Source organism: Elephas maximus, chromosome 4 (assembly GCF_024166365.1).
Source record: "Elephas maximus indicus isolate mEleMax1 chromosome 4, mEleMax1 primary haplotype, whole genome shotgun sequence".
Classification (NCBI taxonomy): Eukaryota; Metazoa; Chordata; class Mammalia; order Proboscidea; family Elephantidae; genus Elephas; species Elephas maximus.
This window is the reverse complement of record NC_064822.1, coordinates 167,120,625-167,135,383: the sequence shown is the minus strand read 5'-3', so window position 1 is coordinate 167,135,383 and position 14,759 is coordinate 167,120,625. Positions and strand designations below refer to the sequence as shown.

General features: G+C 40.1%; 1 protein-coding gene across 1 annotated transcript in view; it reads right to left on the bottom strand.

Moving 5' to 3' along the window:
* Nucleotides 1-14,759, bottom strand: part of ANO4 (anoctamin 4) — a 453,262-nt gene that overhangs the window by 238,067 nt on the left and 200,436 nt on the right. The window contains exon 2 of the mRNA XM_049884167.1: nucleotides 3,182-3,373. Within this exon, the coding sequence (XP_049740124.1) occupies nucleotides 3,182-3,236 (55 nt within the window). The 5' untranslated portion in view covers nucleotides 3,237-3,373. The remainder of the gene's footprint in view (nucleotides 1-3,181; nucleotides 3,374-14,759) is intronic.

Genomic DNA, 14,759 nt, shown 5'->3' with positions numbered 1-14,759 from the left:
CAGCCAATTTACCCAATGTGATTTCTTCACTGCTTCTTCCATGGTGTTGATTGTGAATCCAAGTAAAATGAAATTCTTGACAACCTCAATCTCCTCTCTGTTTATCATGATGTTGCTTATTGGCCCAGTTGTGGTGATTTTTGTTTTCTTTATGTTGAGGTGTAATTCATACTAAAGGCTGTGGTCTTTGATCTTCATCAGTAAGTGCTTCAGGTACTCTTACTTTCAGCAAGCAAGGTTGTATCATCTGTATAACCCAGGTTGTTAATGAGTCTTTCTCCAATCCTGATGCCCCATTGTTCTTCATATAATTCAGCTTCTCAGATTATTTGCTCAGCATACAGAGTGAATACGCACGGTGAAAGGATACAACCCTGATGCACACCTTTCCTGACTTTACACCATGCAGTATCCTCTTGTTCTGTTTGAATGACTACCTCTTGATCCAGGTACAGATTCCTCATGAGCACAATTAAGTGTTCTGGAATTCCCATTCTCTGCAATGTAATCCATAATTTCTTATGATCCACACAGGCAAATGTCTTAGCATAGTCAATGAAACACAGGTAAACATCTTTCTGGTATTCTCTACTTTCAGCCAGGATCCATCGGACATCAGCAAAGTATCCCTGGTTCCACCCCTTCTTCTAAATCTGGCTTGAATTTCTGGCAGTTCCCTGTCAATATACTGCTGCAGCTGCTTTTGAATGATCTTTAGCAAAATTTTGCTTGCATGTGATGTTAATGATATTATTTGATAATTTTTGCGTTCAGTTAGATCACCTTTCTAGGGAATATGCATAAATATGGATCTCTTCCAGTCAGTTGGCCATGTAGCTGTCTTCCAAATTCACTGGCACAGGTTAAGTGAGCACTTCCAGTGCTGCATCTGTTTGTTGAAACATTTAAATTGGTAGTCTGTCAATTCCCTGAGCTTTGTTTCTTACCAACACCTTCAGTGCAACTTAGACTTCTTCCTTCAGTACCATTGGTTCCTGATCATATGTTACCTCCTGAAATGGTTGAAGGTTGGCCAGTTCTTTTTGGTATAGTGACTCTGTGTATTCCTTCCATCTTCTTTTGATGCTTCCTGCATCATTTAATATTTTTCCTGTAGAAGCCTTCAGTACTGTAACTCCAGGCTTGAATTTTTTCTGCAATTCTTTCAACTTGAGAAATGCTGAGAGTGTTCTCTCCTTATGGTTTTCTATCTCCAGGTCTCTGCTCATGGCATCATAATACTTTACTTTGTCTTCTTGAGCAGTCCTTTGAAATCTTCTGTTCAGCTCTTTTTTTTCATAATTTTTTTCCTTTTGTTTTAGCTACTTGATGTTCAAGGGCAAATTTTAGAGTCTCTTCTGATATGAATTTAGGTCCTTTCTTTTTCTCCTGTCTTTTTAATGACCTCTTGCTTATTTCATGTATGGTGCCCTTGATGTCATTCCACAACTCATCTGGTCTTCGGTCATTAGTGTTCAACCTGTTAAATCTATTCTTGAGATGGTTTCTAAATTCAGGTGGGATATACTCAAGATAGCACTTTGGCTCTCATCGACTTATTTTAATTTTCTTCAGTTTCGGTTTGAACTTGCATATGAGTAATTGATGGTCTGATCTGTAGTCAACCCCTGGCCTTGTTCTGACTGATGATACTGAGCTTTTTCATCATCTCTTTCCACAGGTGTAGTCGATTTGATTCCTGTATATTCATTCCATTTGTCGAGGTCCACATGTATAGTCACTGTTTATTTTGTTGAAAAAAGATATTTGGAATGAAGACGTCATTGGTCTTGCAAAATTCAATCATGCAATCTCTGGCATCGTTTCTATCAGCAAGGCCATATTATCCAACTACCGATCCTTCTTCATTTCCAACTTTCACATCCCAATCCCAGTAATTATCAGTGCATCCTAATTGCATGTTTGATCAATTTCAGACTGCAGAAGTTGGTAAAAGTCTTCAATTTCTTCACCTTTGGCCTTAGTGGTTGGTGTATAAATTTGAATAGCAGTTATATTAACTAGTCTTCCTATCACTGAAGGCATTGTACTTCAGGATAGATCTTGAAATGTTCCTTTTGACGATGAATGCAACACCATTCCTCAAGTTTTCTTTCCTGGCAGAGTAGACCATATGATTGTCCAATTCAAAATGACCAATACCAGTCCATTTTAGCTCACTAATGCATAGGATAGCGGTCTTTATGGGTTGCATTTCATTTTTGATGATTTCCAATTTTCCTAGATTCATACTTTATGCATCCAGGTTCTAATTATTAGTGAATGTTTGCAGCTGTTTCTTCTCATTTTGACTCATGCCACATCAGCAACGGAAGGGCCAAAAAGCTTGACCCCACCCATGTGATTAAGGTCAACTCTACTTTGAGGAGGCAGTTCTTCCCCAGTCATCTTTTGAGTGCTGTCCAACCTGGGGGGCTCATCTTCCAGCACTATATCAGACAATGTTCCACTGCTATTCATAGGTTTTCACTGGCTGATTCTTTTCAGAAGTAGACTGCCGAGTCCTTCTTCCTCATCTGTCTTAGCCTGGAAGCTCAGCTGAAACCTGTCTGCCATGGGGGACCCTGCTGGTATTTGAATACTGGTGGTATAGCTCCCAGCGTCACAGCAACACACAAGCCCCCACAGTATGACAAACTGACAGGCGCAGGGGGGTTAGTTGGAATCACCTGCTTTAATATAGAATTCTTTAACATGCTTACGAGGTCACAGATGCTTGAAACTTAATATAATGACTCGAGTCTATTCCCCTGACCTCAGGAGGTTGTGGGCAAGTCAAAACATAAATAACTCAGGCTTCAAAGTGGGTATTTTTTAGCTTGAATTTTTCCCTGGGCTATCTTAGAGCAAATTATCAGGCCAAAGCTCTATTTTGTTTTATTATACAGTAAGCTTTTCTGAAATGAGCAAGTTTATTCACTGTGCTTTTCATTTAGATTCTACTTCTGCACTGGATTGCAGCCTTAGCCTTCTCTGATACATCCAGCTCTCTCTCCTCTTACTGGTGTTTATGGCATTTACCACTGAAGTGAACAGAGGGGAGAAAAACAAGATCCTTAAAAAAAAAAAAAAAAAAGTTTAAATGGAAACATGGCATAATTAGATAATAAAAATATAACGTTGCTAAAATGGGCCTCTGCTGTACTTGTCTATGCATTACCTGGGTGGAAGATTTTGGTTTTCCCACTAGTGATTCCAGAAGAGCTTGCCTCCATTTTTATTGACCTTCTGCCTGGTGGAAGTGAGGAATGCCTGACCACGGGGAGGCGGCGTGACCCTGGGCGGCTTCCCACACTTCGCCGTTGATGGATTTGCAAACGCTTTTCAGCCCCATGAATAGATAAACTTAAACCTAGAAGGAGAAACAGCACCATTTTATTGCAGAAGTCAGTTCAGCATGGTTAAAACACCAAGTTGTTAAATTCTGGCACCAAATCCAGACAAAACACACAACTACCACTTTTAAATTCTTAAGGGATGCTAGTGACAATAAACTGTGATACCAACTGATTTTCACATGACCTTATTAATATATTGAACACCATTTCATTTAAAAGCAGGAATGTTTAGTTATCATGACAAGACTTTTATAAATGGGGATCCGATAAAGTCAAATATTAAAATTCTCACTTCTCAAAATCCTGGAAAAATACATGCACAAGTGGCATACTGTTGTCAGAGTCTATGGGGGTTAGGAACTGTTGCCAAGGTATCCGAAATTTTCAAAAAAATCAAGGAGCTTTCTCCATGGGATTCATGTATAGGCTAGAGTTGAACACTGAACCCAGATTTATACCTCTCATAATCTTAGAATTATATTAATTTAAAAATTATTTTATTCTGGAAATTTTCAAACATACCAAAAGTGAAAAGAATAGCATAATGAACCACCGGTACCCATCACCTAGCTTCAACAAATGACAATAATTTTCTGATCTTATTTCATCGATCCTTCTCCTTTTTATCGTTGGCTTACTTTTGAGGGGACAGACATTTTAAAGGTAATTCCAAACCTCATGTCAACATCATACATAAACCCCTCAGTATGCACTTCTTACTGGCAGGACCATGCCAATAACATACCTAACCAAATCGACAGTAATTCCTAATGCCTTATCATCTAAAACCTGGCCAACATAAATTTCCCAGATTACTTCAAAAATACCTTTCTAGTAATGCATTTGTTTTGCCAGAATCTAAACATGTTTTGAATATTGGATTTTCTGGATACTTCTTACTTTCTTTTATTCTGTAACAGTCTTCCTTTTTTTTTTTTTCCATGCTACTGATGTGTATAGAAAGGGGGTCATTTGTCCCACATAATGTTCCACACTCGGATTTGACTGAATACTTCCTCAAAGCATCATTTAACTAGTTCTTTTACCCCCAACTTGCCATAAACTGGTATTAATTACAAAGACTTGATTCAATGTAGGTTCAACTTTTTAGCCAAAATAATTCATAAGTGGTGCTGCATATTTCCTATCCCATCACATTAGGAAATCCACAATGTCTAGTTGTCACTCTTTCAGTTGTGCTAAGACTGATCAAAAATTTCAAGCAGGGACATCTATTATAGCATTGACCAATGTCAACCTTTCACCTAATGAAATTTAATCTGACAATCACACACACACACACACACACACAGAGAGGGAGATGCGATAAATTTTTAGCATCATAAACAATATTGATTGCAACTGACTGAAGCATATAAAATATATTTTAAAACACTGATTTCGAAAAAAGATATTTTAAAAAAGAAATTCACTGATCATCATTAGAAGTTGCTAAGATACCAATTCCTCACTCAGAAAATTGATCAATAAAGGGAAAGAAGCAAGCATTTATCTTGCCTTTCCTTTGCCAACTATATTTCAAAGTAACCAAACAGCTGATAAGGGCAAGTTCTTCACTACAGTACAATTCCAGCTAATAAATGCAGACAGAATAAGAGAATTAGAAAATCATTTTAGAAGTCCTAGTGAAATATAAGTGATTGTTATATTATTTGTCCAAGGTAGCACAGCTAGGACAAGTAGGGCTGGAACGCAAACTCACAGAAGACTGAATCCAGATCTGGTTCTTACAAAAAGGCAAGAAAAGATATTATTAGCCTTATGGATGCCAACCAGCCAGGGAGACTCGGTCAGGAATCACGTCATCTGGTAAGGACAAGCTAAACTTCACCAAATCACAGAATTTTTGATTAAGAGGAGAATCTCTTGAAACTTGAAGATAATGCTGCAAGTTACCTTAGCATTTAGCTAATTAATCTGGTGTCTTTTACAGATGTGGAACCGAGGCTGGAGAGGTAAAGCAATTGGTCTACGCATTACCAGTACTTAGAGGCTACACTGAGAAGTCTACTGAAAACCCAGAAATGAGAGAAATAAAGGCCTGCTCAAAGGGAAATTGCAAAATTAGCAATCATGAGTCATGTCGGAGGCATGAAGAGTCACTTTAAATGTCCCCAGGGAAAAAAAAAACAATGGTACCAACCTCATAGAGTTGTTGTGAGAATTAAGAATTAATACATATAGAGTGCTTAGGAAACTGTCTGGCATACAGCAGGTGCTCAGGACATGTTAAGTGTCATCATTACTTTCTATCAGGTGCATATCATATCCTCAGTCTTCATTTTCAATCCTTACCACTTACTGTTAAGTCAGTTCTGACACATGGCAACCCCAACTGTGTCAGAGTAAAACTGTGTGCCACAGGGTTTTCAATGGGTAATTTTTCAGAAGTAGATCTCTAAGCCTTTCTTCTGAGGTGCCTTTAGGTGGACTCAAACTGCCAGCCTTTCAGTTTGCAGCTGAGCACATTAACTGTTTGCACCATCCAAGGATTCCTCTTACCCCTTCAGTTCTAGCATTTAGCACCATGGCCTCTGCTTGCCTGTTTTAAACTCTTCCTTTGGTGTCCAAGACACTTCAGCTTCCCGCTAACTCTCCTACTCCTCTAGCCTCTCTTCTTTCTTCTGTTCCCACAGGTAGATACTTCCCTAAGTTCTGACTTAGGACTTTTCTCTCTCTACATCCTCTCTGCAGGAGATCTATATTCTCCACATCTTCAACTATCATCTCTGTGTGGCAAATTCTAATGAATCTTAAGAAAGGACAACTCAAATCACAATGGGGTCTGGTCAGCCAAGAAGCATAAAAAACAAAACAGTGTAACAGAGACAAACCTGGGCAGTGCGAGTCTACGTGACGGCCCAGCCACCTGGGTAAGTGTGAGTCTTCTACTCCTAGGTGTCTCTCTGTGAACAGGACCATTACCAGGGTGCCAACCTGCCAAACTTCCACTCCCCCATGCTCTCTACCACCATGGTATACTCCACATTTCCATAGAGGGGCAGAACGAATGTCTGGAGACACACCAAGACCCCAGGAGAACATAGACAGATATTTATGTGACAGATGAGGGAAGGGGAGAGATGCTTTAAGACAACATGAGGTGGTACACGACTGTCTCTATTTGTAAATATTAAACAGGCTGCTATCCCACAGATACTCTTCTTGTCCTTTTAGCAGAAGGATCACAGGGCTGAAGACACTAGGGTTCTGACTCAGTGTGACACTTCTAGCTCTTATATAATTCCCCCCAAGGAAGCATAAAATGACATAAATGAGAATAAAAATTACACAGTTGAAACGAATGGTGTAGGTATGTGAAACTACTGGATCTCATGTTAGAAAATATATAATAATGTAGATCACAGTAAAAAAAAGTTAAATAAAAAAAGAATCCATGAATATTACTGGGAGAGGATGAATGTGAAGAAAGGAGTATATTACATGGGAATTTGGGAGGAATCCCTAATGCCTGAGCAAATCTACCCTGGTCCTCCAGGAATTACGAATCCTCAGACGTGCAGATAAAGTGCCTGGGCCATTAGAATTCTCACCATACAAGAGCAACATCCAATGGATAAGAGAGATGTATAAACAAATAGTACAAATGACAGCAAATACACCCCAGATATTTGAAAACATTAACATTTTTAGAAGATTCCAAAGTCACATCCTCAGAAATAAGTTGCCAGCTAATACACTGTACCATACAATTTGTTCCTAATTACTTTGAAAAAAAAAAAAAGTTGACACTTTTTATCTACTGTTTATCCGGCGCTGTGCTAGATATTGATCATTATTCCAGTAATGCCTAGCCACAACCTTAGAGACATAGAATTGGCATCTACATTTTACAGATAGAACACTTGAGGCTCAGGAGGTTAAGTTACTTGTCCAAGGTCACACAACAAGTGATTAACTGGAATTTCAACCTTGCTCTTTTCTACTATATCATGTAGCCTGATGAATTAAATACCAATACATAGACTAACTATGTAGTGGTTCTGAATAACTTAACAGATCTAGCAAGGCAGGGGTTGGAAGGTATAGTATGCCAATAGTCCTCTGACGCCAACTCTTCCCCCTTTTCCATGTTTGGCTCAAAGCATCACCCATGCTGAAATGTGTTCTTGACCACCTATCAAACACCTTAGTCATTAAGGACCAGCTAAAACCCCATCTTCCCCTTGAATACCTTCTAGCCCCTCGGCCCACAGCCAACACTCTAGTCCTACAATGCTCTTGTACTCTCACTCAGCTGCTGGTAAAAGGATGTCCCATTTTTCCAACTATCTCTAAGGGCAAGGATCATATTGTGTGCTTTCCTGATTTCTTCCTCATCTCTGAACAAAGCACATTCCATATGGCAGGTGTGGGACTATAATCCCCCTTCAGTCTCTTCTCCCTCTGCGCTTTGCACTCTACATGGTGCATAGACTCCTTGTGCATAAGCAGAGTGCAGGGTCGAGAGCCAGTCCAGTAAATGGCACTGAGCATGTTTACCTGAGCTCCACATTTCTAATTTAGTTCTTCCTGTTCCAATATACCCTGATTATCTTTTCTAGACTCCTTGAAGCCTGAACCTTGGCTGTCCCCCTCAGCTTCAGCAGATGGCTTCCTCTCCAACTAAACTGAGAAGACAGCAATAATGATGTTAAGTGCCCAATCTTCACTCCCTTCCACCTCAAAACATCTTTTGAAAAGTACTCTTCCACTTGAGATCTGTCATCTCCCTTACTTGAGAAAAGACCCAAAGCTAGAACCTTGGGAGACATCCATCTTTACAGATGAAAAGAGGGAAGTACAGTGCAGTGGTTAAAATGCAGATGTTGCAGTCAGAGTTTTTGGGTTCAAATTCTGGCCACAGCATTTACTATTTCTGTGACCGAGAAAGTTATTTAATCTCTCTGCACTTCATTTTTGTCACCTGTAAACTGAGGATAATAATTGTTCCTATTTTATAGGGTTGTTGTAAGAATTACATGAGTTAATACCTATAAACCACTTAGGACAGTGTCTGGCATATAGAATTCTGATTCTCATTGACATCAAGTCGATTTTGACTCACAGTAACCCTATAAGACAGAGTAGAACAGCCACAGGCAATTCTTAAGGAGTGGCTGATGGCTTTAAACCGCCAATCTTTTGGTTAGCAGCCAAGCTCTTAACCACTGCACTACCAGGGCTCTGGCATATAGAGGGTGCTCAGTATAAGTTAGCTGTCATCACTACCTTTAGTCATATTAATGGCTTCCATACGGCCTTCATTCTCATGCCTTAACCTCTAGAATTTAGCACCATTGCCTCCTGCTCATCTGTTATAAAATCCTTACTTTGGTTTCCAGAATACAGAAGCTTCTTACTACCTCTCTAAGCTCTCTTCCCTTTCCTGTTCCCAAAAGTGGGTGTATTAGTTTCCTATTGCTGCTATAACAAATTATCACAACTTTGGTAGCTTAAAGCAAGAGAAATTTATTTTCTTACAATTCTGGGGGCCAGAAATTCAAAAGCAAGGTGTTGAAAGGGTTACATTCCCTCCAGAGGCCCTGGGGGAGAGTCCATTTCTTGTCTCTTCTAGCTTCTGGTAGCTGCCTGGCATTGTGGCTGCATCATTCCAATCTCTGCCTCTGTCTTCCCATCACCTTCTCCCCTCTCTGTGTGTAATTGGCCAATTTCTCTCTGGCTCCCTCTTACAAGGACACTGGCATTTAGGATTCATCCAGATAATCCAGGATAATCTCATCTCAAGATCCTTAACTTAATCACATTCACAAATTTTCAGGATTAGGACGTGGATGTACCTTTGGGGGCCATTTAGTCTCCCAAGGTGGGTATTCCCCCAAGGTTTTGATTTTGGCCTTTATCTTTCTCATGTAGAAATCCCCAGACAATTTTACACAGTCCATGTCTCCAACTATCATCTCTGGGTGGTCATAGCTTCTCAAATCGCTCCTCCTGCTTTTCTGTTTCCTCAGCTTCAAGCCCATATTTCCTACTTGGTCTGATTTCTTTCATGGGAAACTCAATGAGTCTAGCAGAAACACCATAGTATTCTTGATAACAAAACCCAACGCTCAGGTTTCCTTTAAGCTCTGCATATATTTTCTTAAAAAAAAAAAAAGTTGCTGTTGAGTCAATCTCAACTGATAGCAACCCTATAGGGCATTTTCTTCTCAAAAATTCTGTCTAGAATCTAAGTGTTTTTCTTGGTGAAATAAAATTCTGAGGTGTTCCTTCCCTCTGGCCCTCTTCCAAGGTGCATTTGTTCTGGCCGCATTGCACAGCAGAAGTTTGCTTGTGTAAAAGTGATTTGCTTTCATCTAAATGTCATTACTGTGATTCAGAAGAGCTGCTTGCCATGGGAACATTTGTGGTTCTGTCAATGTTTTACAACTTGAAGCAACAGCATCTATGTGTTGCATCACTCTCCTTGTCATTTCTTAGGTAAATTACTTTTCAAACTACTGAAAAACTATATTTTGAATGTCACCACCACAGGAAATATATAAGACTTACTTGTACCTAATTAAGAAGAAAGCAATCAAAAACCAAAAAACAAAACCATTGCCATCGAGTTGATTCCGATGCATAGCAACCCTATAGGACAGAGTAGAACCACCCTATAGGGTTTCCAAGGAGCGGCTGGTGGATTCGAACTGCCAACCTTTTGGTTAATAGCCAAACTCTTAACCACTGTGCAACCAGGGCTCCTAAAGCAGTGTATGGAAGGGAATATTTATTTCTAGTTTTCCCTTTCACTCAGATTTAACCATAAGGTGGAAATCTAGCACATCACCTTCCTGGGAACACTGACCTAAATGGAGGTAAAATTCTTCTGGCTATTCTCAGGCCTGGGTTTACTTTTCCAAACTTTCTGGAGCTTTTCTAATATCATCTCTTTTATGGCTCAAAGAACGGTGCAAATGATTAATGTGCTTGCCTGCTAACCAAAAGGTCAGAGGTTTGAGTACCCCCAGAGGTACCTCGAAGGAAAGGCCTGTTGATCCACTTCTGTAAGATCAGCCATTGTAAACCCCACGGACTATAGTCCCACTCAGACACACATGGGGTTACCATGAGTCCGAGGTGACTTCACAGTAACTGGTGACTGGTAATGGCTTAAAGAAAATTTTATAAGATGTTTACAAAGTCATGTGAAAACCTTCTATGTCCAAGGGAGGAAAAAGCTCAACCACATAGGAATACACGTAGAAAAGGAAGCACATGACTTGTCATTAGCTCAGGCAGGTACCCATTGGAGGTGATGGGATTTGTGTGGCTTCAGTGAGATGTGCTCAGCTAGACCCAGAAGCAGCAGATCCTGAGGAGAAGTGAGCATCAGAAGTGGTAGGTAACTGAGTGTGGGCTCAGTCCAGGAAGTGGTCATAGATGCTGAGATTCAACCCAGATAGGATCCCTCTGGAGCCTAAAGATGGAGTGTTGCTTAGTCGCAGCAGACCTGATGAGAAGATTTGCTACAGCAGAACCTTCCTCCATGACACCAGGTCCTTGGGTGTGTCCTGTTGCCCTTTCATTAAGTCTTTCCACATCCTGCCGGGCTATCTGACAGATACTCGTCAGCATATTATGCAAATCTGGCAATACCAACACATCAAAACCAGGAAGAGCTTCCTGCCAAGACATTATAATCTGTAATTTTGTGACAGTTGTCTGTCTAAAGCCGCATTTACTTGGCATTTTTGAAAACAGACAAAAGCACTAAGACAAAAACATTAATAATAATATCCAGATTTAACTTTTGGCTCAATGTCTATATGAAGAATCTACAGAGTGAGAAAGGGTAACAGCCCTCAAGAATGTTTAACCAGCATTACTTGAATTCAAATAAAGTGCTGCAGATAAATTACTGGTGCTTTCTCTTCAAATCTATCTCTCGATTTTTTACAGCTTTTTGTAAACTTCTTTCTCTGCTGTTGCTGGGTCTGACTTAGCATCTCCATTTTAATCCCTGTTGCAGACTTCTACTAGAAGGACTTCATCATGGCAGAGTAGATTATTGTCCCTAAATCTTCACAGCCTCTCTCTGCCATATGACCCATAAGTACTTTCCAGTAGAGAGGGGCAGTGTTTTCCTTGCTCCACTGATTTTGGGCTGGGTCACCATGACTTGCTTTGGGTAATGGGGTGTTAGTGGTCACAACAAAAGCAGGAGCTTGAAATGTGCCTGGATGATTTTGGCTTGGTCTCTTGTGTTTCTGCTGCCACTGCGAGAAGAACATACCCTGAGTAGCTATAAACGAGACACATGGAACAGACCCAAACTCAACCTGCAGCCTGGAGCTAAGACTTGCTAAATCTAGCCAAGATCAGTCAAATAGCAGCTGCTTTGAAGATGCTTGAACAAAAAGACAATGTTTCTGTGTGTGACCCACTATGATTAGGGGTTACTGGTATACAAGGGAGCCCTGGTGGCACAGTGCTTAAGAGCTATGGCAAGCTATGGATGCTTATCAAAAGGTGGGCAGTTCAAATCCACCAGGCACTCCTTGGAAACCCTATGGGGCAGTTCTACTCTGTCCTTTGGGTCACGATGAGTCAGAATTGACTCGACAGCAATGGGTTGGGTTTTTTTGTGGGGGGTATACAACAGAAACTTAACAAACACAGCCCAAAAAAATAGTCTTCACAAGGTGGAAATGAAATAGTGCTTATAGATGTTCTCTGTGCTAGTGATGTTTTGTTGACTACTACCTGCCTTGAGTCCATTCATCACCCTTCTACATCCTATTCTGGGCCCTGGGAAGCTGACCCTACAGACTGCATCACCTGGGCTCTCTCACAGGATTCTAGCTGGCCCCAGCCAGTTGAAGGCACCAGCAGGAGCTGGAGAGTGGGAGGAAGGAGAGGTTGAGTTATTTTCTCCCTGCTCTCTCCCTGCTTTAGCACTAACTCTGGCAGTCCTCAACAAATCTAGTCCCACTGTGTAGCCGCTCTTCCAAGGCTCCTGCTATCGATGGGCTCTACTACTACCCTTGCCTCTGTAGGACTAGGTGTAGTAAAGGCTCTCTACTGCTGTTAGATCTCGGTGCTTCACCATCTCTTGGTAGTTTTCCCTACCCAGCTACACTTTTGCAACATAACAAGTCACTTTGTTAAAATCTGTTCACCTACTGGAATTCTCTTTCTTGCCAGGCTATGACTATTAGAGCCTTTGACTTCCATCTCTTTCAACTTTAACACTCACTGGTTCTATAGCCTCATAATCAATAACAACATGACTGAACACTTTCTGGAAACTTCTCAAATACTTCATGTTTGTTACCCTTTACCTTCATCCCCCCAAATTTTCTCATTTTGTATCACTTCAGGTCTTTTTTTTTTTTAATGCTACTCCCACTGCCAAGCTCAACCAAGCTAAACTCTGAATTTCTTACTTTACCTTATCCTGTGGCATCTAATTTATCTTAAATCTCGACATCCTCAGGGAAATGCTGAAAGAATAGCTATGGATTTCCTGTCATCTTCTGAAAGTTTAAGGTTCTATCTTGTGTTTTGTGAACTTAGGCATAAGGTCCCTCCCCCCTCACCTCACATTTCTGTTTCTCAGATAGATATAAACCTTGCGTCAACATAGCAGCAAAATTGCCATAGATGAGTGTTAAGGATGTGAACTAGATGGCAGTAGCCAATTATAAGTACGTGGTTTCAAATTAATACCTTAGGAGCAAGTTCCTTCTGAGATCTTCAATTGTTTATTTATTGACTCATTTAACAAACATTTGTTGAGAGCTTTCTCTGAGCCAAACACTGAGAATTCAGAGATTAAGGGATAGAGTCCTTGTACTCATGTGGCCCATAGTCTAAAATTGGCAGCATCCGCAGCACTCAAGCAGCAAAGAGGAAGGGTATCTAATATAACCTGGAGAGGATATCAATACTTCCCGGCTTAAAAAAAAAAAAGGGAAAAGAAAAATAAGGGCATATGGCATTCTTAAAAAGCCAGTGAGACATCTCTGATTTTCTAAAAACAAATTTAACCATTAGGCATTTTTACAAAAGAGTGGCATACCCAAATATCATCACACCCCAGGTATAGACAGTTGGGGATTGACAACAAAAATAGCTAAGCGGGAACTAGATATCTATTTGACACAGTGAAACTCATACATGGTGAAAAAAGTATAGACTGCAATCCTGAATTTCAGTGGGACCACTTATTAAATGATATCACCAAGTGAGCAACTTAAATAGCATAAGAACATTATTCCTTAAGATTCTTGGATGCAATTTTGCAACTTATGTTGGCAGTCAATAAAATACTTCTAGAAATGCAATACAAAAAATTTCTTACCAGTAACATCAAATGATAAGCATTAAACCCCTACTAGGAATGGTGCTTTATCCCTTTTGTTACTGAATATTTATTAAAAAAAAATTTTTTTTGATGCTATCTGCTTTCACTAATTATAGCATGCAGATTCAAAGACCAATTCAGAATTTTTAACGTGAGTTACAGATCTTAAGATATATGATCTGGTAACACAAGCCACCAGTAAGGTGAGTGGCACTGTGGTGCCACCGATCTGTGGTATGACAATACACCAATAAGAACTAAATAGTTTCTGGGGAGTGCCTTTCTTAAAGGTTACATGGGGAACCTCTGGTTTTCCAAATATTACACAGAAAAAACAGAACGAACCCATCAGGGCTCCCTGACTATCACGCAGGAAAGCCATTATTATCCTTGCAAGCCTAATCTCACAGAAATAAAGCAAAAAAAAAAAAGGCAACAGTTTACAAAACCGGCACATCCTGCAAGCATCACCTAATAGAATGCTCAACCTACACGACAACGAACCTCCAATACCTGTCTGCTGAGCTTCACACTTTTGAAAAGGGACCCACCTTGATGCTAAATGCATTGGAACTGGAATAACATACTACTTACAAGCTCCAGAGGTGTAAAAAATAGCTGGTATAGGGTTACATCCATAGTAGCGAAAGGGTTATATAAGATTTTGGTCATTTAAAACTAAAACCATTCCTGAAGCCAACTCTTTGGACAAAGATTAGGCTGGACCATAAGACATAAAATGATACTGGTGAGGAGTGTGCTTCTTGGCTCGAATAGACACATGAGACTATGTGGGCTGCTCCTGTCCAGAGGTGAGATGAGAAGGCAGAGGCAGACAGAAGCAGGTAGAAAAGACACAGGAAATACAGGGTAGAGAAGAGGAGTATGCTGTCACATTTTGGAAGAGCAACTAGGGTCACATAACAATGTGTATATAAGTTTTTGTATGAGAAACTGACTTGAATTGTAAACTTTCACTTAAAGCACAACAAAAAAGAGAGAGAGAGAAAGGTTTTGGTCATTTAGGTAACTGGGTAAAATTTAGTTAAAAAGAATTCTTTTGC